The sequence below is a fragment of the Anas platyrhynchos genome, chromosome 27 (assembly GCF_047663525.1).
Source record: "Anas platyrhynchos isolate ZD024472 breed Pekin duck chromosome 27, IASCAAS_PekinDuck_T2T, whole genome shotgun sequence".
Taxonomy (NCBI): Eukaryota; Metazoa; Chordata; class Aves; order Anseriformes; family Anatidae; genus Anas; species Anas platyrhynchos.
The window spans coordinates 8,843,835-8,871,805 of record NC_092613.1 but is presented as its reverse complement, the minus strand read 5'-3'; the positions used below and the strand labels follow the sequence as shown (position 1 = coordinate 8,871,805).

The following is a 27,971-nucleotide window of genomic DNA, read 5'->3' as shown; positions in this document are numbered from 1 at the left end:
TCCCTTCCTCCATTCCCCTTTTCACACCCCAGCAGGCACAAAACCATGGCAGGCGTTGGGCCCTGTGTCCCTTCTGATTTAAAATGTTTTGCCCCAGAGAAGGCTGCGAGGTGGGAGCACACGGAGAGCTTTTTGTGCCAGCTGCACGGCTGGGGGCTGAGTCCCTCTGGGGACCAGGGCATCACCAGCTCGGGGGCTGCAGCATCCCCAGTCCGGGGGCAGAGGGGGCTGCCCAACAGCAGAGAAACACCCCAAAATATTTAAATGAGCCTGATCACATGTGGGAAGCGTCATGGAACCCAGTGTGGGCTCCTTTCTGCAATCACCATTAGGGGTAAAGCAAGACCGCATCCGGCGCCTGAGCCAGCGAGAGCTTCTGCACGGCGCTGCCGGAGGCTGGGAGACCCTGGCCAAAAATGCTCCCAAAACGTCCCTGAGGTCTGCTCCGTCCAGGGCTGTGGAGGACGAAGGTGAGGATGGCTTTTCTCGAGGTAAAACACCGACGGGCATTGGGTGCCCTGGGCTCCTGCAGGTGGTGCTGGGGGAAGCGAAGAGCTCGCGGGGCTGGGCTCAGTGTGGTGGTGCCCCAGCACTACCTGCCCAAGCTTCAGCGTTAAACCCAGGCACCAAGGCCCATCTTCAATGGGTTTGAAGTCATCTGAGGCATTCCCACGAGTTCATCTTACCTTTAGGTTGAGCTTAGATGTCTTGAATTCACTACTCAGTCATCAGCCGAGTACGAGCGCTCTAAGAGCTTTGATTGCAATAGGGCATCTTAATTAAGATAGGGTTAAAATCCCGGGGGCTGGCAGGAGGGAGGCTCACAGCCACCTGATACACCAAAAAAGTACATGTGCTGCCAGCGGCTCACTAGCTGTTATCTTCAAACTAGGTATTTCAGTGCACATGTGTGTGTGTAATCTCCTCCATCTCACTGTACCCCATCGCAGCAAAGACGCTGCCTGCGACTGATATTTGGATTTGGGTCCTGTTTTGCAATTTCCTTTTGAACAGCTCGCTTTTCAGATTGTTATCTGCTGCTGCAGCATCTCCTGCACCACAGTAGGAAATGAGCCACTCAAAAATGATAGCTGCTCGAGGAGGATATTTGAGGACAGATCAGTTCAATGAGGGAGGGGGAAAAATCCAGCAAGAAATGGACTTCTAGCTTGGCGGTTGCCAAAGTGGTTGGTAAGTGGAATTTCACAGGGGGCTGGTGAGGCTTTTGGAAAAGTTTCTGATTTGTTACTCTTAGAAATATGTCTTAAGGGAAAGCAGAATCTGGTCCGTAGTGTGGACAGTGCCTCTGCTTGAGCAATCGATCTATCAGTCTGTCAATCCTATCATTAAGGCTAATCTGCTGCAAGAGCCAGCACCAAACTCGCGCCTTCTTTCGATTAATTTTTCCCATTGTGGCACATATTTTTTAATATTTTTTTTACATTATAGTTATCAAATATTTTGGTGGATAAAAAAAATAAAATGAGGAGGAATCACACACACAGTAGCATACTTGTGCAGCGGGAACCTTGGCACATGTATTTTATGTGAGTGCTCTGCGGCGTCAGACCCCTGATTTCAAACAGCAGCTCCAATCTCAGCTGGCGGGGAGCAGCGTGGAGCTCCGTGGGGTGATGTGGATTGCAAGGCCTGGATTTGGTGTCTCAGCACCCGCCCAGACCCACAGCCCACCTGCCCCTCTCTGCCCCACAGGAACCTCGGGCGCTGCACTGACGGCCGGGACGCCTCGCAGCAGGGATGGCCAATTGTGAGTGGTGAGTACTGAGACAAATGCAGCCTTTTTCAGCCCTGCAGCAAGGTAAATACTCTAGAACTGGAGGATAAGTGCTGCTACAGGGCACCTTTCTGCTAAATTCTCAGCCCTAGGCTGGGTCTGGTCTGTGTGCACAGAAGTGGCCGTGCACACAGGGATGCTTCGGCCATGGGGCTGGCGATGCTGTGCCTGGTTCCTGCCTCTGCTGGGGCAGCTCAGTGCTCCCTGCAGGGCCGTGCCGGGCAGAAATGCAGCCCTGAGGCTCAGCGACTGCTTGCGATTTTGGTTGAGCGCGTGGTGGAAGCCATGTTCGCAGCTTTGGGTCTGCGGAAAGCACCGTGAGATGGGTTTTCAAAACCCCTTCTCAAGGTGGTTTTGAACCCAAAAATGAAGTGCAAGGACCACTGGTCATTTCTGAAAATGAAGCCCCAGCTTTTTGGGCACATTCTCCTTAAAGAAAGAAAGAAAAAAAAAAAAAAAAAGCAAACCCAAAAACTGTACCAGCAAACCGTGATCTAAAGCATGCTTTGAAGCCATGTCAGCCAAACTGTTCCTGACAGATTTAAAATAATTCAAATATTCCTTTCATTTAGGCAAAATATTTTTCTCCCATTCAGGTGGGTGCCTGCTGTCACCTCGGCTGTAGCCCTGGTCCTATACGCTCTGCTCTTACTGCTCCTTTACATCATGCTCAGCAGGAAAATAGGTAACGTACTGCCTTGTTGCCTTTACCCCTTGTGTCCCTCTTTCCTCCTTGCAATCCTTCAGCCCAGAGAGTGAAAGTGATTTGCCCAAAGCCTTGACACCCCCTGTTTCTAAACCACGGCCAGGTTGGTGTCCTGGTTCTGGTTCTTGCTCTCACTCCCACCAGACCCCGTGCCCGGCTTTGGCACTGATACGGGGCTGAATCAAGTTAAGGCAGGGCTGAGCAACACGTGCCTGGCTTGTACAGCCCAGAACGCCACGCCAGTCCAAAAACATTTTCTTTTATTGCTCTGGTTAGTTATGTGGTGGGAAAACAGCATCAGAATCAATTTGCAAACTCCTAGTCCAGATGGAGCTATGAGTTCCAGCAGGAAAACCTTTCTCACAGAAATGCTGCCCACATTATGCACAATGTGCGCTCTGCCTGGCCCCGTGGGTCAAACCCATTTTGACCTTGTGTGGGGAGAGTCCTTGATGCAGCGATTTAACTCCAGTCTTCCTTCGCAGGAGAGCAGGGGAAGCACTCCATCAGCGCAGTAATTGAATTGACAGATATTTGCCCACGCCAATACAAAATAATAATTACTGCTGTGCCAGGGCTCGCGGCGCGCTGGCTTTGCTCCAGGGCAGCCCGGGCTTTGGGAGCAGGGGAGGGGACGGGGAGAGAACTGGAGAGAGAAAACACCCAAAAAGGGACCAGGGACAGGGGGGGATGCAGCAGACAGGGGTCTGGAGCATGGAGCTGAGCATTCCCTCACCGCAGACAGCCGCTCCTGCAGCAAGGAGGTGAGCAGCCGTCCTGCAGCACAGCTCCAGCAGCCGTCGACCTCTTCAGCTGGAGGGGAAGGGGCACAACGACCGGCCTACGCAGGTGAGGGGGGCTGCGGGGTGGCAGGGGGGCGCATCGTGTCCATCCTGGGCTGCCCAGCCTGGCACCTCGGGGTGCTGATGTGATGGATGGAGCCAGGAGCATGGGGCAGGCAGAGCAGCTGCTCAGAGTTTGGGATATCTCCTGCTGCCTCTGGGTTTTCCCTGCATCATTCCCCAGGGACCCCTGGTCTCGCTGGTGGCACCGCAGGGCAGAGGTGGGAGCCAGCCGTGGGCTGGGGACTGGGCGAGTGCCCCCGCTGACTGCAGGAAGCCCAGAGGGGCAGGAAGGAAGCTTTCTTCCCTCTCGCCTGCTGTTGTCTAATTGCTTTTTCTCCCCTTGAACCTCCACTAACCGCGGAGGTGGTGACGTGCCCTGTTCGGATGGGAGCAGCGAGACGTCCTCGGAGACCTCGGAGGAGTCGGAGAGCAGCCCCTCCAGCCCGCAGGTACCCAGCCCCCTGCCACCGCCAGGGCATTTTTGCCCAAAACCACCACAACCGCGGCAGGGAGGGTGCCTCACACCATGTCCAGGGGCTCCTGGCCCTGCTCGAGACCCCCTGAGCAGGAAAATGAGGGTGAATGCGTTGAAATAACCGATGGCACCAACGTGGTGGCTGTCACCTGCCTCGTGCAGTGCTCAGAGGGAAATGTCCCCATGGGCAGGGGGTGTTGGGGCACAGACAGGGCTAAGGCACCTCGGGGGGGTCGGTGCCTGACCCAGGGCTTGTGGCTGCTTCCTCAGGGCCCTCGGTCACCAGAAAACCTCAATTACACATCCCTGCTCTTCCCGGGGAAGGGCCACGGGCCGGGCTCCACCAGGGACTACGAGAACATGAAGCCGGGCGCAGACTACGTCAACGTGGACCCAAAGAAGAAGAAAGTGGATTTCTGGGCCTGCTCCAGCCCTGTTGCCTCCAAATCCATCGAGTACACGGAGGTGAAGCTGTGACTCCCGGGACACCCCTGGGGGCTGTGGAGGTGCCATCGGGGTCCCGCTGCCGCTGCCCCTGGGTGCCTGCAGCCCCCGGCAGCTGAGCAGCCAGGGATTTCCCTTCCCACCGCCCTGATCAGAGCTGGCATGGGCTGAAGCCTACTGGTTTTTATCCCCTGAGATGCTGCAGCCCACCAAGAGATTTGCGTGGTGCTGTACTGTCGGCACCACCGCCCCCCGGGGCTGCGGATGTGGGGCGGTGCGGGGCTGCCCCACACCCTGCTGCAGGGAAATGTTCCCTCCCCAGACCGAGACGTGCTCTGCACTTGTACTTGAAGGCCGGATTTCTCGTCTCCTGAAAGCAAATGAATTCCCGCTCCCCCATGGGATGTTGTTCAGGCAGGAAGACGCCGTCATTTCCAAAACATCCACCTGAACTGACTAGCATCTCCTTTGAATCATGCTTCCTTTGCTGATTGCTGTCATAAAATCCTCTAAATACACTTCCTCCACCGGCTTCACCCTTCCTGCCCAAGCACCGATCCCTCCTCCTCCGCTGCACCCCATTTTCCTTCCACGCTGAAAACCTCTCGGAGCCCCCATCCCCTGGAGCTGGCTCTGGGGAGGTTCAGCTGTCGCCTCTCCCAGCTGAAAGCCGTGAGCATCAGCAGAGCTGGCTGGGCTGGGGGCTCCTGGGGGATTTAAATCCCCTCTGCTAGGGCAGGGGCTGGCTGCTGCTCCCTTGGGGCTGTGAGAGCTGTGGGACTGGGCCATGGCCGTCTGTAGGAGCACAGGCAAGTCAAAGCCCCCTGTCCTACAGGAACTGTGAGCTGACTGTTTGGTGCTGCTGGTGGTGGGCTCTGGGGTCAGGCCCTCTGTCTGTATGGCCTTGCTGTGCAGAACCAGCCCAGCTCAGAGGTTTTGTGGAGAAAGAGGTTCAAATCCCACCCAGTTCCTGGGAAGTGCTGCTGAAGCCCGGCAGAAATGGGTTTGTGGAGTTAGGGGTGAGGCCAAAGCCAGCTGGGGGAGCTGCTGGAAAAAATGATTCATATGCTTTATGATTTTGAAATCTGAAAGCTTTTGCACTACAGCTTACTTCTAATGCCTTATTTTTGTGGATTCAGCCTGTGGTGGTGGAGGGAGTGATGCATCTTTCTCGCAGGGAATTTGGTACCCTGCCCTTGGGGCACCTGTACATCCCCCAGCAGTGCTGCTGAGCCCCAGAGCGTGGGGATGCTCTGTGCAGCCTCACTGAGGTTTTGCTTTTAAACAATTTTTTTCCAGGGGGACCCACAGCAAGCAGGGAGAGGGGCTGGGGCCGTAAGGCTGTGGCTGTTCCCAGCTGCCCCTCTGTGCTCCCAGCACTGTTGGGGTGCTCTGAGGCTGTCCCCGAGCCCTGGGTGGTTTTGGCACTCTGATCCTGGCTGCACAAGACAAAAAAAGCAGCAACAGCGATTTGAGAGCAGCTCTTTAATGAGATGCAGCAGCTTTGTAACAGCACAGAGCAGCCCCGCACAGTGGCTGGTGATACAGGAAGGGTGAACCTGGTGGGAGGGAGGCAGGATCTGCCTGGGCGAGCTGGAAAAGGGCCAGGGCTCCTCTGAGCAGCTCCTCAGCAGTGTCTGTGCCGCATTTGGGGTGCTTGCACCTGGGTGCAATGCTGCAGGGGTCAGTGCAATGCAGCAGCTGTGTGTGCTGCAGCCCTGGGGACGCATGCAGGGCATGGGGAAGCTGTGTCAGCTGCTCCCCCAGCAAAGCCCTGAGGATGGGAGATGGGCAGGGAGCTCCCAGGCAGCTGCACTGCCTCCTGCTGTGCTCAGGCTGCTTTTCTGGCATCTGCCAAGCCCCTCGAGCTCAAGTCTGTCCTAAAAGCCACGCTGATTCAGCATCCCCAGGATGCCTGGGCTGGGCAGCAGGAGGCTTTATGGCACACAAGGGAGGTGAAGGCTGCTCTGGGGCTGTTGGGGCTCTGTCCATCCCCCGAGGCATGCAGCACATGCAGCAGCGAGCCCACAAAGACAAGACACCCAGTGATACTTTCCAGGTTAAGCACCCAGCTTCCAGCAAAAACAACAGCCTAGAGCGTGCCCGACTCGGTCACCGCCTCCTCCTCGGGCAGGTCGAGGTCCCTGGAGCTGCCCCCACGCAGGGGGAGGCTGCCGTGCTGGCTGGGGCTCAGGACGGTGGTTTTCCTGCTGCAGAGGCTCCCGTTGGAGACCTGCCTGCGTGGCTGGGGGCTGCACCAGCAGGAGAGGCAGCGCCCCACGTCCCGCAGCAGGTGCCCGCTGAAGAACATGTAAATCCAGGGGTTGCAGCAGCTGCTGAGGCTGGCCAGCAGCATGGTGATGGTGAAGGGCACGTTGGTGGACTCTAGGAAGACAAGGCAGAAAGTTCAAATATACCCCAGAGGGGACGTGGTGTGGGCAGGGGGCTTGGTGGGCCATGCACAGGACTTTAGGGTCTCTTCCTGGCTTGGATATGTGTCCCTTGTCCCATCCCCAGCCCGCCCGCTGGCATCTCTTTGCTGCAGAGCAGGATCAGGACGTGCCAGAGCACATCCTGGGGGCGGGTGCTGGGAATGGCACCCGGCAGCTCCTGGACCTGCTGCTTTCCCTCAGCCCCAGTTGGCCAAAGCATCTCCCAGGGGCCATTCAATCTGGGATAATGCCCCCAGAAAATAATAATAAAATAAGGTCAACTTATGAAATCAAAATCCACTTTTCAACCCTCACACCCCACACCTCCCCCCCCGCATCTGGCTCAGCAAAAGCCTTATGGGTGCTGGATGCTACAGGCAGGGAGCAGCTCCAGCAGCACAGCTGCTCCCGAAGGCTGGGAGCAGCAGGCTCAATTAAATCCTCTCTGCCATCACATGCTGAACAGCACAGCAGCTCCTGGAGCAGATTCCCCCAGGAGGGCAGAGACGCACATGGTTAAGATGTTTGCAGAACTCCTCCACGTCTCCCATGGGCTGCTGGTCAGAAGCCATTGCTTTCCAGCAGAATTTCTGGTGAAAAGCAGCGTTCTGGCTCTGCAAGCTGTTTGCTACAAATGCTATCATGGAGCAAACCAGTAGCTTTCCCCCTAATTTTTATTACAAGAAAATAAGCCGGATCCTGCTTGCTGCAGCCCAGCACCCCCACCCTGGCTACTCACCATCATCGGGAGCATCCTCGTCCCACACCGACCACATCTGCATGCTGAAGAAGGGCGCCCAGCAGGCGACGTAGGCCACCACGATGACAAAAGTCATCTTCACCGTGCGGATCTTGGCCCGTGAGATGGTGCGCACGCTGCTGACGCGCGAGGGCTGCCCACCAGGGCACTGCCCGCCCTTCTCGGAGGAGCAGGGAGCTGGGGGGGCTGCTGTGGGTCCCCCCATGCTGGGGACACAGCTCTGGGTCTTGCCCTTGAGGTTCTTGCAGATCTCGTAGCAGATGAGGCTGTAGCAGACGGTGAGGATGCCGACGGGCAGGATGAAGATGCACAGCGTGGTCCAGGTGATGTAGGCTCGGGCGCCCCATGGGTACCTGAAGTCCGCCCAGCAGTCCAGCACCCCCGAGCCCTGCCGGACCTCGCGCAGGGAGAAGATGAAGACCTGGGGCAGGCTGAGCAGGGAGCTGAGCAGCCACGTGGCCCCGATCATGGCATAAGCCCGGCGGCTGGGCTGCTGCAGGGTGCGCAGCGGGTGGCACACGGCCACGTAGCGGTCCAGGGTCATGGCGAGGAGCATGTAGGTGGAGGCGAACATGCTCAGCACCTGCAGGTACTTGACGGCCCTGCAGAGAGGGTCTGGCCCCAGGAAGCGGTACGTCACCTCCCAGATCATCTGTGGCAGCACCTGGAAGAGCGCGACGCCCAGGTCGCTCAGCCCCAGGTGCAGGACGAAGAGGTGCATGCGGCTCATCTTCCTCCTCAGGCGGTACAGGGCCAGCAGCACCCCCGTGTTGCCCATGGTTGCCACCACCAGGATGGTGGCCAGCACCCCGACCTCTGCCTTGGCCAGCTCCTCGTCCCGGCTGTGCAGCAGGGTCACGTTGGTGTCCCCCACCAGGGTCTGGGGGCTCTGCACCCCCTTGCTGTGCCCAGCCTGGCCACGATGGGAGCTGTTCCAGCCCCAGCCCAGCTCCATCCCCGCAGGAGGAGCTGTGACTGTGATGGGTGAACGCTCAGACGCTCGGCTCTGGCAGCCCTTTAACCCCTCCCTGCATCCCTGGGGGCTGTGCTCCCCCCCGAGCCCTGCTGCACCAGCTCCTGTGGCCGCAGGGGCTGGATGTGGCTTCTGCAGCAGTCCCCCACCACGGGCACAGGTTGTCACCTCTTGCGCTGGTTGTCACCCTGTGCTGCGTGGTTGCAGGTCCCCTCTTTGCTGGTCTGCTCCGTGCAGGTTTTCCTGTTAAACAAAGGGATGCAGAAGCCCTAGCTCAGCCTCTGATCCCTCTCTCTGCTGTGCTACACGTTCCCAAATCCCTGTTTCTCCCTGGGTTGCTCATCTCTCCGTTCACCTCTTTCCCTTGTGCTGGTAACAAAGAGGAATCCTCTTTGTTGCTTCTTTTTAGTGCAGTAAAAGTACTGGAAAATGCACCCCTTTGGCCTTTTCATTCCAGGCGTGGTGAGGGAGGCAGGTGAGCAGTGTCCAAGCGTCCCCAGGGAGCGCAGCAGCCGTGTGCCAGCAGCTGCCGCTGAGCGCTGCCCGTGCTGGGTTTTATAGCCGGGAGCTCCCCGCCCTGGCTGAGAGCTGCAGCCCCAGGCTCTGCTGGGGACCTGCTCCTGCTCTCCTCCTTCCCTGCATCAGCACAGTCCATGGAGACGCTGGAACCACATCCCGAGGCTGCCTCCTCCTGCCCCTTTCTTTGGGCTGTGTAGGCAGGGGGTGCAGAATGTCCCTGGGGCAGGACAAAAGCTCAAGTCTGCCTGCCTAGTCCTCAGCTAAATGCTGTTGTTTTACTCTGTCTGACAGAAACCCACCCCAAACGTGGGGAGCCTGATCCCACTTGACTGCAGAGCGCTCTCTGCTTTGTTCTGTGAACATTTATCCCATCTGTCATATGCACAGAGCATGGAAAAAAATCAAAAAGGAAAAGCTGCAGGGGAGAGGTGAGATACAAAGCGCAGGGCAGTTGCAGGCTTCGTGAGAAGTGTTGGGTGTAGTTTGAAGCAGTGGCAACAAAGGCTGAGAAACACAGCAGCCTCGTTCAAAAGACAAATGCACTATAAATTGACAATACAGATAGGGCAATAGCTGAAATGCACACGGGTCTTGTCTGCACGGGCCCAGCCAGGGCCAAGCAGAGCACAGGAGAGCTGCCCTCCTGCCTCTTCTCATCTCCCCTTCCCACTTCAAGCCTTCGGTGTGCCTTCCCACACAGTCTGATTGCAAAATATTTCATTGCACACACATAAATATACCTGTGTACATGCACAGTTTCACTTTTCTTTTGCAACATTAGGGCTTTCGTTTTCCCCTACTGGCTATTAATTTGTGCTAATAAGAAGTAAAGGCACGCATCTGTTTCCAGTGTTTTTGCCTTTCTACACTGGGGGAAGAAAGCAGCAAACAAAGGAACAGCACTGGGCCAGGTTTCTTCCTAGCAGCTATCTGCTTGACACCAACTTGCTGCTCGCAGAGCCTGCTCTGGCTCACTGGGTGTGATATTACAATTAAGTTGCCTGTGAGAGGCTATTATTTGCTGAATAAAGATTTGCAGATCACCTCTAATAACCACAAATGAGCACAGTTTGTGCCTAATTAAAAGACATTCATCCTTATAAGACACCCCGTGGATATAAACTACCCACCGCAGGAAAGGGCCTCTCCGAGGTGCTGCGGTGATGGGGGGGGCAGTTCAGGAATAATGCAATTTTCTATAGTTGCGATCAGACAGCTGATTTTCTGGAAGATTAATAGAGGACAGTGAAAAAGAAACAAACCCACAAAGCAATAACAGTGAAGATGAAGGCAGAGATGGAAGGGCAGGCTCTGCAGGGAGAATGGAGCATTTCAAGTATTTTAGGACAGCCTCGGCCCTCCCTGCCACCAGTTTAATCCAGGAGCAATTCCCTCCCAGTTAGATCTTCTGCTCCAGATTTCCCTAAGTTTAGCACAGAGAATAATTCTGCAGAGATGCTTGCAGAAAAGGGAAGCTAATTCACGGAAGAGAAAATCTTTCATCCTCGGAAGATAGAAATCCCTTTTCTTCAGAGAGAGATTATCCCAGCAAGGCTCTGTCTCAAGCAGATGGATTAAAAAATAAACCCATTTGCTTTCACGGGTTTCCTGCACATTTCTCAACACGCTGCTAGTATTTCCAGGCTGTTGCAGCCAAACCAGAGCTGTTTCTCCGTCGAGGGGTAGCAGTGATGTGATGCAACCCGCTTCCTTTTACACCAGGGCCGTGAGCCCAGCGCTGCCCCGTGCCTCCAGGGCCCCAGGACCTGGCCATGCTCCTGCTGCCTCTGGCTCTTCAGCCGCTGCATGCAGCTGTCGTAGTGAGCTCGGAGTAGCCCCAAGCCACCTGTAAGAGCTGAGCAGCCCGGGAATCACCCACCCAGCACGTTGCTGTCCTGCTCCTGCTGTGGTCCCAGCTGTGCCCCAGTGGGACCAGCCCCAGCTGCAGCTTGTTTGGGTCACTCCCAAAGCTGCTGGGAGCAGCAATTGGAGGTGTTGTGGTGTTGCTGCTGCTGTGGGCTGGTGATGGCTCTTTTGGAGTGATAAGGGTTTGTGTCCCTGTGAAGGGAGGGAGCCTGTGTGGCGTTGGGGTGACCCCGCTGCTCGGTGCACTGCCGCAGGGTGCCTGGAGCCAGGAGGGCCGAGAGCTGCAGCCACAGCGTCTGCGTTTCCTCCTTCCTCCTGGGTGTGACGCCGAGATATGGGACTGTGTAAGTCAATTCCTAAGCTTTTAGCATTTGGTTTGTCAAGGTAACACCGTATTACATGGCTCATTTTTGGCAGCTGGTCGCATCAATGCTCCATGAAGCACAGCACGTAGCGTGCTGCTTTTCTTTCCAGCCTGCGGCCACTTCTGCAGGGCCCAGGGATGGAGGTTTTACAGTGGCTGAGTTGTTTGGCTGGTTACTTTATCCGTGGGTAGCTAATTAATAGGGGAAATTAAAAAATAAATAAATAAAATGTGTTGGCTTGGGTTTAAGTACTGATCTGGCTCACTCTTCTAAACAAATCTTTTATTTGTGGTACATGATGGTGTTAAACTCATACTGCTGACAGCACAAAGCATACTCGGTCTGTCTTCCATCTTTAGCATTTAATCACCTAAATGCCTTCTATCGTTCAGGTCAGGAAAAACAAGACTGGGTCATTTCACGCTGGTCTAACTGCTATAAAATTCATGGTGTTGTAACTGTGCGCAGCAGTTTGGGATCATCTTGGAAAGGCTGTCTGGGGCCAGGAAGGAGAGCCAGGGGCTCCTGGTGTCTGATGCTGCTTCTAATGCCAGCTATCTGTCAAAATTAAGCCTCAAATGATTTCCCTCCACCTCCTGAAAATATAAACTGCTGAGGGTTTCCTGTTCCTAAAGACTTGAGGACTTTGTAAAACCCTAACTCCTTATAGGACCGTCCCTTGTTTTTCTTGGGCTTGGGAGGCTGGAAACTGCAAACACGATATAATTTAATTTTTGTTGCCTGTGGTGTTTGTGAGCAGCTCTCAGAGAAGTGACCATGTGGTGCTTTTCTTATCAAACAAGTGCCCGGGCAGCAGGTGTGACTGCACTGTTATCGAGTTTTGAATTGGGCACAGCCCAGCCCATGCTGGTGCAATGGGAGATGCCCCAAACCCTTAATTGGCCCTAAATGGGCACTCAGAGCTTACACTGCCACTACCATCACCCTCCAGAGAGAAAAATCTCTTCTGTATAATTGGGCGACATTATCTGTCACACAGCTCCAGGATCTGCAGGCAGGAGCTTCTGTAATTTTAAGGTAATTATAAGCCAGATGTGTCAGTCAGTCTCCTCTTTTCCTCCCCCCCTTCACCTCATCCAGATTTTTTTTTTCCTTTTAATTAAAACCTGTGATCCTGCTTAATATTAGAGAGCGTGACTGGGTGCATAAATAAATATGCTAAATGCATGGCAAATACCCCAAAGAGAAGCCTCGCAGGGTAACTTCTAGGCAGAATGAGCAGTTTGGATTATAATGGAATATCCATGTGATTTTTTAAATATTTAATATATTTTAAAATATTTAATATATTTTAATATTTCTTCTAATTTTTAACTAAAAAAAAAAAAAAGAATATGGCATTAAGGAACAAAACTTTAAATTACCAGTGCTTAAAAACATTGCCTTGAGTATAAACTTGGGGGGTTGACCTACTGCCCCTGGAGGATACATTGCCAAGCTGTGACCTGGATTCGGTGCCTCCTGGGACAGTGAACGGCTGCGTCCAGCACCTGATGGAGAAGCTGGAGTCAGGCTTAGCCCCATTTTTGGGGTGGGAGGAAAGCTTTGAGCTTGCAGGACAGGTGGTGATGCTGGTGGTAAGAGGGAAGGATGGGAGCTCTGGAAGGGCAAAACCGCGCCGCTTTCAGCTGAAATTGATTTCTTACCTTTCGTTGGTGCCAGAGCAAGGGCTGAGGGGTGATCCTGAAATGCCTCACGGGCTTGTGAATAGCACCAGGGGATTTCTGCTGGATAAAATAAAACCAGCCCTGGGGGGGTTATAGCAGCTGATAGCTCTATTACAGTTTACTTTTTTCCTGGTTGTTTTGCCGTGTCTTTTAATTTGACCCATATGTGTGGAAACAGGCTGCTTAAGTAGAGGCAACTGCCAGAGGAAAAATTGAAGCTACGGGCATCTTCAAGATAGCAAATTACTTGTTTATCATCTTTGCATTCTCCCTGTTGGTTCCCTTGTAGAGCCAGGGATGTTAAAAGGCTTTGGTAGCTGTGAAATGCTTCAGTTTCCTTCCCTGCTCCCTCATCTCCTTTTGCTGTTATCATCATTAGCATTTAAAAAACAGACACAGCCAGCGCGTTTACAACCTTAAAATCAATAATAGGAAAACAAAATAAAATAAAATTACATTTCAAGGCTGGAAACAAATGGCTTGTTCTTGTCCTCCTGAGGCTGCTGGAGGGAAAATCCGTGCCTGGCCAGCTCTGGAGGGATGCAGGGGGCAGCACCAGGACAGTCAGCGGGTTGGAAGTCCCCCTTTGGCTGGGGACAGGGACTTTCTTCAGGTCCTGAATTTTGCCTTATCAGTGGAGGTCTGATCTGTGCATGTGATTTTCAGACCCTACAGCCCGTAAAGATGATATATGTTATTTTAAATAGAAACCTTGCTAGGATATTTGCACCAGTGGCACGGGTAACACCAGGCTCCGGTCCTGATCTGGCTGCATGGGGACGAGTCCATGTGGGTCCTGCAGGCAGCTCATGCCAGGGCTGAAATCAGTGGTGCAGGAGGGTGCAGGAGCCAGCCTGTGCCCTGTCATGGGAGGGGAACTGTTCCTCTCGTCCTCCTCTCTCAGACAAAGAAGAGCAGAGGCTTTAAGATGTGCTCAATTCCGTGAAAGGAGAAGTGACCAAGGACCTTTCCATGACCTCCCATCTGCTTTGTCTACTTGTTCCCCTTCTTGCCTGATGAAAGCACTGCAGCTATTCCGAACCCATTGCATTCCAGGTAAGAGAGGCATCAATCAGGATGATGAAAGGAGAGGAGCAGCTGTTTCTGTTTCAGGACAATATATTAGAAGATGATGAATAATAGGAAGGATGTCTGCAGTGATCTGCACTCCCCCTGCCAAAGCAAAGTTCAAGGCTCCGTGATTAAAGGTTGTTCTTGCCTATTTGATAGTCAGGCCCAGGTTATGCCAACACGTTGGGGAAATCTGTTTGGGATTATGCAGCTACCCCTGTGAGACCACTTCTTGTTAAAGTGACCCGAGGTCCTGATGTTAGCCCATTTCGTTCAGTTAAAATGGGCAATACTGGGTGTACTTACCTACAATCGCTTCACATAATTACCCAAATGCTCTTGGATTGCCCAGGTATGGGACTTTAGGGTGCTGAGAGAGAAGCTCACGGTGAGGATTTGGCCACTAGAACTGCCGCTGGGCACACTGCATCTCTTCAGCTGTTTGAGCAGTGTGCTCTCCTTTCCTTGCTGTCTTTTTGTGTGTGTGACACGGAGAACAGGACAAAATAAGCCCAATTAAAGTGCTCTGCTGTAGTTGCACTAGTAGTTCTGCTCAGCATGCTTAAAAGATCAGAAGTGCCCGTGGAATTTCTACTTTCAACCTGCATTAAATGTCTTTTTTTTTTTCTTTTTTTTTTTTTTTTTTTCCCTCTCTCTCTCCCATCTTAGTGTGTGAAAATCTCCTAGGAAACATAGCCCTAATGGTCTGCCTCCTCCCTGCACTACGGTTCCTGCAAATGAAGCAGAAAGCTGTGCTCTAAATATACTGTCTGGTTCTCCTAATTAAACGGCTGTGGGCAGAGGATGCTCGTGGTGTTGATGGAGGTACAGCATGGGAGCAATGGCTTTGTTTGGCAGCTTCTTGCTGCAGGTCTGGGTTCTCCGGCATCTGCGTTTTGTCACCGTGCTTTGGGTGTCCCTGCTGTCCCAGGACCTGCTGGGCTGGAGACCCAGGCATGAAGGCAAAACAAAAAAGCAAAGTGGACCTTGAGATCTCGGGGGCCCAGGGGAGCAGCCTTTCCTGGCACAAACAGGGGGATTCAGCTTTGGCCTGACATCTGCAGTGGGTTTGGGAGCCGTGACTCCCCTTTGGGGGGTCCTTCCCCCAGCTGGACCCATCTACCCGAGGCTGGGGGCTGCTGGCACCACTGCCACATCTCGTTTAGAAGAGGGCAGCAGCCAACGAGGGCTCACACAAAACTGGGGAGTCCTTCCCTTGGCTAGCACGCAGCCAGCACCTCCTTGTCCTTTGGCCAGCACAAGAGCAGCTAATCCTGGACCGCTCTCGGTCCCTGGCAGGCAGAGCAGCAGGACAGGAGCCTCGGGCAGGCAGTTAATGCTGCTTAATCCTCTCCCAGCGTGGGGTGTGTGAGGAGAAGGTGACAAAGTACAGTGGCTGCACAGAACGTACCGCCTGCCTGCGGGGCGGCCGGGGTCACGGTGGGCAGCAAAGGGCTGATACCAGCAGCAGCCTCGGGACCTGGCAGGCAAGGCAGCCGTGTCCCCCTGTGTCCTGCGTTCAGGGCCATGTCCTGCAGCAATCACAGCTCCACCAAGGTGCTCACGGAGCTGCCCAGTGGACCACGGCTCAGTGCTGGCGTGTGCTGCGGGATGTATTCTGCACGGAGCAGCAGCTGCAGCACGGGGTGCCGAGCCCTGGGGTCCTGCTGCCCTAGCCAGAGTGGATCTGAAGAGCCCATGGACACCGTCCCCAACCTGGTGTCCTGAAGTGCCTGATAGTGGCACGCTAAGGCAAAAGCTGTGTCAGCAGCATAACTCGTATTTTTCATGCAGATCCTAGATCCAAGGGAATATTTCAGCTGAAGGTTGGATTAGTCTGCGGCAGTCTGGTCTGCGTGTCTCTGAAGAACACCATTTAGCATTACCAGGCAATCTCTTTGTCGCTGACTCTTCCCTGCATGTACGGTGCTAATTGCCAAGGCATCTCCTAAAAGCTATTTTCATATGCATTTGCACAACAGATTTGAAAGGCCATGAGGATGTACTTAGCGCTGCTGTAAATGGGAAATGTTGCCCCATGTTTCACAATAATGACATTCTGGAACCTGCCAAATGCATAGTTTTATCACTTATAATTCAGATGATCTGCGGACCAGTATTCTTGGCTGTAATGGATTATCACTTCATCATGCAAGCACATCACAGCCTGTAGTGAGAGCCTGCTGGTGGGGAAACCACAGACTGAAATCGATGGATTTCTTCACTGGCCTCTACGTTATCTCCCTGTCTCACTGAGCTGCTGTCGTCTAGAAAAGGCACCAAATTAACATGCAGGTCAAGCATCGAGGGGCAATTTTTCTTTACGGCTTCTGTATGGGCACGGGAATATGGATGTGGCTGTAGCAGCAACCAAAGCTGTGTCTGGGCTGTGCCCTCTTCAGGGGAGCTCACACACCGGAGCTTTCCCCATCACCTGCAGACGCGTGTGAATGTGGGGAATCAAAGGACGGGATGAATGTGGCAAGGACAGGTGTTTCATTTTTCAGGCTTTGGTTGCCTGAGGTTTTACAGGGTTTTGTTTGATGAAACAAAACGGAGAGGCAGCATGCTCTGATCACGGTCCTGGTGCTTCCAAATTAGATGGGGGTTCATGTGCATGGTTCTGCCCATTCTCAAAGCCCTGCATTTGCTTACATTTTGCAGATAGTTTTAACCTGGCTATGTCTAAGGACCTTTTGCCCTGCTGTCAAGCACCAAAGAGAGCTCTCTGCAGAGTGTGGCAGGAGTTTGGGGCTGTCACAGTCTAGGTCCATAACCCAGAGAACCGCTGGCTTTCCTTGCACGTCATTCATCTCAGTTCATCAGGTTCCACCCGAGGCTTAGCAAAGCATCTCGCCTGTCACACAGAGGTGAGAGCAAGCCCAGCCTCAGGGAGGGGGTGGATTTACAGCTACCTGTTGGGTTCAGGTGAAATGTGACAATTGCTGCTAAGCCCCTTGTGTAGAGCCAAACAAGGCACGGGGGCTTGGACCTGCCCCCATGCTTTGTGGGTCCAGGGTCCCCCGAACTGGTAGATTTAATGGTGAGACTTGAAAATAATTAGATGAGTTTTTAAGTCCTAAAGGTAATTGGGAAAGCTTTATTCTAGAAATAAACAGAGAGACGGGGGAAAGGTACTGCTCCCTGATGTGACCTGTGCCCACTGCCTGCGCAGGGGATCAGACAGGATTTTTTTTTTCTCTCTTGGGTGATTTGCAGGTAACAAAATGCCCGGCTCCTCACTGCAGCCAGCCTGGGGTCTCTGCCTCACCGAACCCCACGCTTGGCCAACAGCCTCGTGGGGAACCTGGCCTCAGGCATCCCGCTGGGTGCCTCGGCTGCCCCGCACAGAGAGCGGTGCCGCAGTCTGGGAGGGGATTTATAACGCTGGGTGACTTCTGTGGCAGTAACCAGTAACTGGCCTACATCTTGGTCTTGCAAGTGCGTATTTCTGTAAGTGTGGGAGCAAGCATTCTGCCTCTTGCTCAGCTGAGGGATAATTCTCCTGCTGCTGAACAATGCGCTGCAGGGAGCCGCTGCTCTTCTCATCCACCCCACTTGAAAGGCCTCGCTCAGGAGCGAGGTATTGCTTGGGAAGTTACAAAGGTCCCCAGAGCCCTGGGCAACCCCATTCAGCTAATATCTCAACTTCTGACAACCAATACCCACTGTCCTGCCCCAAAACTAATTAATTTTATACATGAGTGAATTTAACACCATCATTTAGCTCTGTCTGCTAGAGGAGACTTTGAAGTACAAACTGATTATGCAGGGAACAAGCGGGGAGCTGGTTAATAAGTTCCAACAAAGTGTATGCTTCTGGGAGGCCGTGTTAGATTAAACGTGGGATTTTATTGTTGTTTTGTCTTGGACTTCAGCTTAAAAACAAGGCGGTGGCAGCGTTTATCACCGCAGAGAGAAACCCAGTGACAGCACTGGGAAATGTGTAAAAGCTACAAAAGTGTTAATGATCAGAACCCAACTCTGCCTCCTCTGAAAATCTCATTCCTCACCTCATTTGTTTAGCTGTTTCACTTCAGGCAGACTGGTTGTTAACGGGGGAAAATAAAGTGAATGAGCTCCACAATCCTGCTTGTTGTGAATGCCGTTTGTTGGATGTTCTTAAATCCCAACACCCATCTCTACTGCTGCTAAAGGCCTTCCCTCTGGGTGACACCTCAGTAGCTGTTTTCTCTTTTTTTTCCCTGGCAGTCTCGAGTGGGTGAGGAGGTATTTAATTGGATTTAAATGGCACTCCATTACCCACTGGTCACTTGATAACACTTCTGAGGGAAAACAGAGCAGGAAATATGCACTGAACTTCAGCACAGGTTCCCGGAGAAAGGGGTTGCCAAAGGGCAGCCAAGTCGCAGTGATCATTTTCTCCTGGGATGACCTTGGTTTGGCCAGTGGTAATGGCAGTTACGGGATCCGAAGCTGGTTGTGGCTGTGGAAAATCTGCCCCTCACCAAAAGGCAAAACACAGCTGCAAAAAGGTTTGTAAAGTCAAATTAAAACTAACCAGAGGAAAATGTCAGCAAAGGCATCAAATGAACCATTTCTGAAACTTGACTGACTTTATTCTTCCCCTCATTTCTTACTTTGCTAATGGAGAAAGACATCAGAAGAAGAAAGGGAAAGATGCAGATTGTGAATTAGACTGCCTGCCTAAAGCAGACTGCTGGTTTTCTCGAAAGCTCTGCTCTCCCCTCCATCCTTCCTGGCATGGTCAGATACTGGATCTGTGTTTTGTGCAGAAATGCCATTGAAGTATGCCTGCCTGATCAGTCCATATCTCTGCCTCATCTCATAGTAAAAACAGTGGCTAATGGCAGAAAAACACCCACTTGAAAGCAGTCGGTACAGCAACCTTCTATCCAGGGCTTGGCTGCCTTCGTGGGGCCAGAATGAAAGCAAAGTGAATGGAAACCAATCTAGTGCCATTCAGCCACCAGTGGGATGAGCAGAGATTTCAAGCCAAGATCTCTTCCCCAGCATAATGCAGTGTAGAAGGTGGCAGAGGAAGACAAATCCAACAGACGAGGAGCATAAAGCAGATCAGAAAGCCTCTCCTGCGCGGCTGTGGGGTGTCGTTGTGCAGGGGCAGCGCACGAGGCTGTGCAGCAGCTGGACGGGACGTCCTGTCCTTCCCTTCGGTCTGCCCCTGGCTGCAGGTTTACTGCCTGTCCTCTGCTCTACTGCGAGCCAGCGTTATCAGATGTGACTCAGAGAGGCTGCTTTGGGAAGCGGGCAGTGCTGGCGGCGTGTCGCAAGGGCCACAGCCTGTGCTTTCCAGTGTGGCACTGTCCTCTAGTGGAAAAGGGGGCTGCCTGGCTCTGTGCTGTGCTGTCCATGCAGCTGCAGCTCCGGGGCACTTTTTGGGGGCCGGTCATGGGAATCAGGCACGGTGAGGCTTCGGGAGGCCACCGAGGCAGGCACAGTGTGGCTCCAAGGGTTTTGTGCTGCAGCGCCGTGGCAGCTACTTGGGCTGCTGCGGCCCCCAGAAAGGTGAGAGATGGATTTTTTTATTATTATTATTTTTATTTTTCCTGTTGTCTCCATTAGGAGAAAAGAGATGCTGAGCACTCCCCCTTCCTTCTGTACCCCACTGCCAATTACTGGACTTTGAAAAATGTGGAGGTTTTTTCCCCACGCGCGGCTGCGCTCCGGCAGAGGGCGCCAGGCACCGTGCCCGGGGCCAGGGGGTGCTGGGGGAGCCCTGGGGTGCCTGGGGGGGGGGTCGGGGGGTGCCCCAGGAGGGCCCGGGGGTGCCCCGGGGTGCTGGGGGCCGGGGGTTCAGGAGCTGCCGTGCTGCTGGTGGGTGCCTCTGTGACGGAGCCTGGTGTGCCAGAAGCGTGCCCAAAGTGTGCCAGAAGCGTGCCAGAAGCAGGAGGGACGTGGAATTGGGCTGAAGCCGGCTGATCGCGCTGCTGCCAGGCAGGGAAAAGCCTTTCCAGCTCCGGTGCTGCCCTGGAGGCACCTCTGGTTTCTGTTACAAGCTCTGTGGGAATTACCCCGTGGCCTGCTGCTCCCCGTGCAGACGTGGCCGCGTTGGGTGCTGGATTTGGGGAATTGCTTTTGCAGCCCCTGGAAGTGCCGGGGTCAGGGCACATGTAATGTTCTCCCTTATTAGCACCACGCCTTGCACGGACAAGGTCAGAGCCTGGTGGTGCTGCAGTTCAAGTAGCCGTGCTGTTCCTTCTCATCTTTTTTTTTTTTTGTCTGAGCACTGTGGTTGTGCTCGGGTACGCTCCGAAACAAGGGGCTGCGACCGCCAGGGGAGCGGGTACCACGTCTGCACCGTGGAGGAGGTCAGGGAGCTGCCAGCCTGTGGCCAGACCAGGTGTAAGCTGCTTTTTTCAGAAGCCCTACGTTGCTCAAGTCACTTCACAACCCTTAAGGGGAGGGGTGGCCACTTCTTCCTCTTCTGTGGCCACAGGTGAAGCTGTGCACGGAGCAGATGCTGGCGTTGTGTTCATCCCGATGCCCTGACGCTTGCCAGAGACATTTGCTCCCAGGCTGTGGGTCAGTTATCAGATCGTGTGCCCGCCAAAGTATGTCTGATGCCCCTGGAGGTCAGGCTTTCGGGATGAGTAAGACTTGCCAAGCAGAGCTGCTGCCGTTTCTTTTGCACTTGTCAATCCCAGGCCAAATCCCTTGCAAATGAGACGGAGGCCTGTGCCCCAGGAATGCCTGCCATGACATTCTTTTGGTTACACATAAGCAGCGAGGCATTTTGGAACTGGTCGGGAAATTTTCACCATTTTTCACAGAGAGATTTGGTTGAGATTGTTTTGTTTTTGCACATATGAAATGTCTGGATTTTTTTGCTTGTGTCTGGCAGCAGAGAATATTCATACTGTTATCTTGCTGATTTTTCTCAAGCTGTTTTTATTCCTATCATTTTCTATCTCTATACTGGTGCTTTTTTTTTTTTTTTTTTTTCCCCTCCTTTTTGGAATAAGACATGAATAATCTCTTGCATGCTTCGAACTGTGAAAAGAGTGGATTGGGTTGTTTCTGTGTTTCTCATTGTCCTGCCTGTGTGTTAGCCATGCCTACATAATGTCAGCCTGATTTTTGTCTTTTTACCTTTCTTTGAAGCTTCTGATGCAGCTTGTGGCTCCAGGAGGTCTCAGCAATAAGGAACAGTAATGTAAGCAACATTTCTTTTGAGCTTAACAGCAGCATTTCTTACCCCTGCCGCATGCCTCAAGAGTGACTCCAGGCTTGGCCGCGCATCTTGCAAAACTGATTTGGCATTCTTAGGAGAGCTGATGTTTTTGGCTAGTTGGAGCTTCTGATAAATGTTGTTGGCACATCTGATTTATTGTCTGACTCTGTTCCCAAGGAGACCACATATGTAGCAGTCTGAGATAAGCAGCTTATAACCTAAAGGTGGATGCCTTAAAATATCAGTGTCCCTTTCTCTGTTTCCATTGATAGTGAGCTCCTGCGTTTTCTCTGCTATCTCTATTTCACTCTATTAGCAGAGAATTAAATACTCAGTGCTTTGCTGAGGAACCTCTCGGCCTTAAGATTTGGATGAAGTTATAAATTCAGTTGGATTTTCCGTTATCACTCTGAATGCAAATTTGTCGAGCATAATGCCAGCGTCTCTTATTCCGTGGGTGATGACAGTTATTGTGCTGAGACCCGGAGCTGGAAGACCCCCGGCTCGCCACGGAACGTGCACGTGCATGCATTTGCAGCACTAACACCCCCCACGCCCCCACCCCTGCTTACTTGTGTGCTCCAGCCTCGTGCTGGAGGGACCACGTTGGTTAGATGGACGAGCAGCTGTCCTGCTCTGGCTGTAGGATTTTATCAGCTGGAGAAGACCTTTGATGTGCAGGGCATAATTTGTGCTTGTGGTGATCTTAGCAGGATGCTTTTCCAGTAGTAACTTCAGCAGATTATCAAGTGATGTGGCCTCAGCAATAGGAGACTGTCACCTTGGGTGTGCATCAACACCAGGGATCACGGCACCGTTGGGTGTCTGCAGGGGCTGACAAAGGGGTATTTTGGGGCAAGAGATCAGCAGCAATTTACACCAGCAAAACTGTAATGGCAGGGAAAAAATAAAAACAGTTTGGCAGACATAAAACACACGCTGTTTAATGTGAAAAAATAATGCTTTATTTTTAAAAATGGGAAGAGGAAGGAATCAGATTATCTGCTTTACAAAGGAATTTGGAAGATACTGGGGGAGGCGGAGGTGCTCCTGTCTGGCTCACAAAAATATCCCCAGACTGTTCCTAGTGCTTTGGAAGCAAAGGGTTGCTGTCGGTGAGGTACTGGGATATTCCCAGACTGCAGGAACAAACGCAGCTGCCTCCTGATGAGCTGGCCAAGAGGGCCCTATCTGAGCTGGAGGGACCTGCGGGCTGCTCCGGCACAGCAACAGACCCACCTTCGGGGTGGCCCAGATGTGCTCCCTTGCTGCCAGCCTCCCCTCCTTGTCAGCTCTGTGGATACACCTCTTTCCCCTGAGCGCGTTCCAGCTGGTTCAGCACCTGGGGTCAGTTTGTGGAGGTGTGCGCAGGCCTTGCAGGCTTCTGATAGAAAGATGCACCAGGCTGAGCCTGTACTTTACACTTTCCCTCCCACCGCCTTTGTTACACCCCTTTGGAAGCCGCATCTTGCAAACAGCAGCCTCCCTTCTGGGAGCAGAAGAGATGAGTGTGTACTCGGTGTCAGCCTGGGCCAGCAAAATGAAGATAAGTTTCCTCATTTTTATTTATTTATTTTTTCCTCCAAGCACATCAGCAGTGTGTATGAGGGTAGCAACCAAATAAAACAGTCATTTTTGCCTAAATACCTCCCTTTCTACCATCCCCTTTGCAGTGACCGCTGACCTGACAGCTCAGCAAACAGGGAAAGTGAAGCTTAAGAAACAAGTCCCTGGCTCCGTGCTGTGGCACCAGAGCCTGTGCTAGTGCTGAGTGTCTGCTCTTCAAAGTGCACATCTTCCAGCCAAGAAATACTTGGTTCGTGTCTCTTGTCCCTAGGCCATTTGCAATCCAAAGCTGGTTTCAGGGAGTAAATCAGGCCAGCGTGAAATTCTGTGGGGGAGAGGTGAGGGAAACGACCAAGAGGGAAGGAGTTCTTTTTCTAGCAGAGAGATTTCCAGGCCATAATTAACGTGTCTTCTCCATGCGTGTATGTGCTTGCACACCCAAACATAGCTGACTTTGATCTCTGCAGGGAGGCTCAGGAGAGCGCAGAGACTGTAAGATCAAACTTATTAGGGACAGAGCAGGGGGATAACTGCCCTGCTTTCCCTTGGGCTTTGGAAAATGTCAGGCGTGGATTCACCTGGTAGCTCCTGCTAGCCCTTACGGCGCAGGAGGAGACGTGACAGATCTAAATAAGTAGCAAGGCACCAAGAGGGGAAAGTGATGCTGCCTCTCCTGTCAGGTCTGGCAGCGTACACTACAATTAGTGCCAAAATCATCTGTGCCTACGTTTTGAACCCCCCTGGCAGGAGCTGGAAGAGGCTTGAGTGATCCAGGCTGAGTGGCAGGTTGTTATCAAAGTGCCTGTCACTGTCCAAAAGCTGCTTGGTGTTAAGTCTTGTGATTTTTGTGGCTGGATTACAGCAAGAGCCCTCAGCTCGCTGGGGATCTTCCATCGGAGTGGCCCAGAGGTAAGGAGCAATTCAGAGGCGTGTGTTGTCACTGGCACGTCTGTACCAAATCAGTGGGCACCTAGCTATCACGATGAAAGGTTTCTCAACAGTGGCCAGGACCAGTTTTATAAAGCAGTGCTTGAATTGTGATTCCACATAATGACTGGAGCTTAGAAAACGGGCACATTCTGCTGAATTTGTACCTCCTGACACTTGTGAATGCTGCCTCCTAGTAGCAGGTGAGGGGAAAAAAAATATATCTATCTGAATTTTCGCTTCTAAGCTACACAATTATTTGGATTTGGGGTAAACTTCATTTCCAACCTGTGTTCCAATAAAGAGCAGAGCAACATTGTGGAAAGTCTTGTGATGGACCCTTGCACAAGAGCAAATTGCTTCATTTTTTCCAAACATTTTCGGCATTAATATCTGAGTCTGAGTGAATGCTGGGGTGAATCTGTAGTAGCTTTCACAATCATCCCTCAAATGTGACCCTGTATTATTCCATCTGTCTCTTTAACCAAATAATTCTCTGCTGGTGTGGGCTTCATTGGCCACTTTGTGAGGAAACAATTTGGTATTTTGGTGGCCTAAACTATCTACTTCTTTCTCTATTTCCACTTATGCAGTGATGAAGCAAGAGAATAAGTGAATCAGGCAAAGGAAGTGGCTTCGAAGTCATTTAAAAAATGTGTAAGGACCTAGATTTTGTATCTGGCAGCATGACACACAGTTTTGCTTACATAGTCTTCGAAGGTGCACTCTTAGTCCCATTTTGGGCGCAGATCGTATTGATGCTGGTCTTCAAATGCTTGGGGATTTCTAGCTTCACACGTTATGGTTTGATTCAGGCCTAAGTCCTCTTGTCATGTTCACGCTGAAGATTGGCACTCCTCACGCTCGATGCAGCTTGGTGCTGGAGCACTGACTGCACGCCACCTCGTGCCTCCTCTGTTGCCGGTGTCTGTTGAAAAAGCTGTCCTCTGGGAGCTTCACGTGGCCAGCAGGCCAGGCTCCTTCTTCCTGAAGCTCTGTCAGTCTCAGAGCTAAATGGATATTTGTATTTTTTTTAAACTAAGACAAATAATTTTTTGATAAAGGAGCAGCTGCTGGGAAAAGCTCCAAAAGGTGCAGACAAATTGTGTGTGAGCTTCGTATTCCCGTTTTTTTGATGTCCTTTGGTCCCCAAACCCCTCTGCTTATCTGGGCAGTCTGTTGCTGGAGTGTAACATCGACTCTGGGAGGCAGGTAGATAAGAAGAGGCAAAATCATACGACTTTATTAATTTATTCTAGATGCTCTTTAGCTTGCCTTGTATATAGAACTGTCAGATGTGCCCAGTAGACACAAGACCTGTTTCCCTTTTGGTTTTATGTTCCTAAATTACTTAGGAAGGCAGTCCCCAAACACCTGTATTTCTGGCATCATCTCCTCTGTTAGTGGAAATTTCCTATCCCAAAACAGGCCATATGCTGGAGTGGGATGAACTAATAAGCTTCTGCTGTAGCACAGCAGGGAAGAATCCTAGTGTGGCTGCAGTTAGGTTGGGGCGATGCTGGGTTATTTTTAATTAGCACTTTTCTCCAGGAAATAAGCGTAGTCAGAGAAATGCAAAAGATCAAGCCTTTTTTATCAATCTTGCTTTCTAACGGCTTGCACAAATTTCTACATACGTTGACATGCAGATGGCAGTGCATAAGAGTGCTATGGTGCTAATTTCCCTCGTGTGGCATTACCCAGAGACATCAAGCTGTCAGCATTCAGATGACATAAGAAGTGAAGCACCAGAGATTTTGTTTGGCTTATATTTGACCGGCTTTGTTCCCTGTTATTTTTTCCCCTCACTGGTGTCCAAAATGTGAGGCATGCTTTCTAATGAGAAATCAATAGAGTGCAGGCTCACTTTGTTAAGCTTGTGTCACGCATGCAAGATGACAAGACACACTGCAGACAGCAAAGCAGCTAAAATGTTCCCCTGGCTAATAGCTGCTCGGAAAATGCTGATGCTTTTTCAAAGCATAGCATGGTTAATATTTCCTGATGAGAGGGAATTTTGGGTGGTGCATCAGCAACTTGGAATTAATTTCACAGGAGCCGTTTGAGGCAGGCATCCTGCTTTTTCTCTCCTGCATACTGCATAATTGGAGGGCACATCTCTTAGTCCTGTGAATCCTGAATCTATACAGGTTTGGAATAACCCGTTTTCCATGTATGCTTTTGATGGGTATTTGGCTATAGGGTATATCCTTGTATGATAGAGCAAGAGAGAAATCTAATAATGCAGCAGAACTCCAGAAATGCTGGCACAGAGACAGCTTCTTGCATGAGGTATGAGATGATTGAGTAGGTGCTGGAAGAGCTGAATATATTCATAAACCTGCAAATGCACGTTGGAAGAACTGGTCCATAGCTGCAGGAACAGGCTCAGGTCTCTGCAGTCTCAGAACAAAGGAGGCTCCTCGTCAGATCTGCACAGTTCAGGCTTTACCTCTGATCCCCTGATAGAGCCAGCCGTGCCGTTCCCTTACCATCCCGTGGCTGTTCTGTTTACAGCGTACGTTCTGGGAGACTACAAGTCACCGTGCTTGTACAGGTTCTTGCACAACAGGCACCCACAGCTGTTACACTGTGCTAGCCTGTAGACACTCCCTTAATCCAAATAATAGTACACAAAGGTTGTTTACTTGGGATACGCACTGTTCCTTGGGGTATGCTTTCAGAAACCACACAGGCTGCAAACGTAATAAACTATGTAACAATGACCTCTCACGACAAAGTAATTAGGTGATTTATAACAATTGACCATTTTAACTGACTTAAAAGAGAGTGCCAGCTTTTGTACGCCAGAGAAAAGAGCTGAGATGGCTCGGTTGTTTCTGTCTCTTCCCCAGATTCAAACCTTGAGCTTCTTGGGCCCAGTCCTAGGAGAGGTGACCCATCTGTCATCGGGTTTGAAGTGGATGAACTGCATTCCAGGCTAAGAAGAGAGTGCCTTTCAAGTTGAGCCTCCCTCAATAATCAACGTATCGGTTTGTACTGATAGAGATCACATACTGAATTTCATTACAGGGTGATGCTTACCGTGGTCCTTGCAGCATGCTGTCTACTTGGCAGCTGCTTTGCATCCTGGAGTTGGCTGCAGTTCAGTGGTAAAGGAATTCTTAACTGTTTGTCATTGTAAAGCACTTTGGGATGAATGGTGTTACATAAATGTAAGATTATGATTAGGCATTAATCTGCACCGAAATAATGAAGAATATTTAAATGTGCTTTTTCTTCCAGTAAGTCTTATTTAATATGAAGGGGAATCAATTTATCACTGTCTTGCTATGACTTTCTCCTACCCCTCCAGCTAGAATTGCAAATTGTGAATTGCAGAGAAGAAAATGGGTGGCTGTCAATGGCAGCATAATTGCAAATGGCCCCGTGATCCAAACTGGAGCTATTTATCCTCAGCGACTTTTGGAGTTCTACTTTCAAATGTTTTCATCCAAACAAGCCAGTGACCCTGAACCTACACGGCAGTATTACACAACATCTCATAGCTGCAGAGCTGCTGTGCACGGCCTGGTACATGGTGTGACAGATGAGAGCCCAGTGGCAGAGGTAATGCTATGGGCATTAAGGCTGACTGCATTGATTTTAACTGAGCTGTGAGTGCCAGGAGACTCTGAAGGTCTTGCGGTAGCTCTGACTTTGAGTTTAAAATTTAAGAGATGTTGCCTGCATTTACACTTCTGAATAAATCCAGATCTGATTAGAGACGCTAAAGTTCTTACAATTACTTGCTGTGCGTACCTTAATGAGCAGAAGAGAAAAGCCTTAGGACTGGGTTCTTGTTTTTCAGCTTTGTGCTCCACTTTTGACTCCATTGGCAGTGCAGCAGAGCTCACGTAAACTTTTATTGTAAAACCCTTAGCAAGGACAACAGCTACCCAGCTCTGTGTGACTGACCAGGGATCCAGCAAGAAGCTGAGCCCTGCTGATCCATTCATTCCGGAAGCTGCCTTAATGTTCAGCACAATTATACCACGTGCCTCACACCCGTATCCTTCCAAGTGATTCATGAGATTCCAGGGCTTTGCTGTAACATACATCTCTCGTATGTCAATGAGTACAGAGAAAGCAAAAGACCGGCAAAGTAGAGATCTGAGCTTTTTTATTTCAAAAAAATCTTTGGCTAGATTGAAGTATTTGGGAAGGTTTCTAGAAGCATCGATCCAGTTTTGTGTCAGCTTTTTTGTACTAGAGGTATCTATCTATCTATCAACCTGGAAAGTATTCTCCTCTACAGGGTAAGCCTTGAAACCTTCACCCAACATATTAGGGCCCTGTGAATGTGGAGTAGTGGCTACACCACAAACTGCTTAGTCAGTTCTTTTTTAGATTTCACATAGAAAG

At 51.5% G+C, this 27,971-nt stretch overlaps 2 protein-coding genes and 1 long non-coding RNA gene across 4 annotated transcripts; 2 read left to right on the top strand and 1 right to left on the bottom strand.

Moving 5' to 3' along the window:
• The first annotated feature begins 329 nt into the window (after positions 1 to 329).
• RHEX (regulator of hemoglobinization and erythroid cell expansion) lies at positions 330 to 5,389 on the top strand. Of its 2 annotated transcripts, XM_027444870.3 has the most exons (7): positions 349 to 470; positions 1,015 to 1,191; positions 1,714 to 1,775; positions 2,392 to 2,480; positions 3,243 to 3,350; positions 3,710 to 3,795; positions 4,092 to 5,389. In XM_027444870.3, exons 3-7 carry the CDS (start codon positions 1,759 to 1,761, stop codon positions 4,296 to 4,298), a joined length of 507 nt encoding a protein of 168 aa, XP_027300671.3. In that variant the 5' UTR covers positions 349 to 470; positions 1,015 to 1,191; positions 1,714 to 1,758; the 3' UTR covers positions 4,299 to 5,389. The 2 variants fall into 2 exon arrangements, with proteins under 2 accessions (XP_027300670.3, XP_027300671.3); XM_027444869.3 differs by lacking the exon at positions 1,015 to 1,191 and having other exon boundaries at positions 330 to 470.
• Positions 5,390 to 6,314: 925 nt separating this feature from the next.
• AVPR1B (arginine vasopressin receptor 1B) lies at positions 6,315 to 8,951 on the bottom strand. The gene is made up of 3 exons (XM_072028513.1): positions 8,786 to 8,951; positions 7,437 to 8,673; positions 6,315 to 6,650 (listed from the first exon to the last, which is right to left on the bottom strand). Exons 2-3 carry the CDS (start codon positions 8,410 to 8,412, stop codon positions 6,358 to 6,360), a joined length of 1,269 nt encoding a protein of 422 aa, XP_071884614.1. The 5' UTR covers positions 8,413 to 8,673; positions 8,786 to 8,951; the 3' UTR covers positions 6,315 to 6,357.
• A 1,549-nt stretch (positions 8,952 to 10,500) lies between these two features.
• LOC106014612 (uncharacterized) lies at positions 10,501 to 27,682 on the top strand. The gene is made up of 5 exons (XR_011805102.1): positions 10,501 to 11,159; positions 14,609 to 19,447; positions 21,044 to 21,095; positions 26,462 to 26,719; positions 26,923 to 27,682. It is a non-coding gene; the product is annotated as an uncharacterized lncRNA (long non-coding RNA).
• The last annotated feature ends 289 nt before the right edge of the window (positions 27,683 to 27,971 follow it).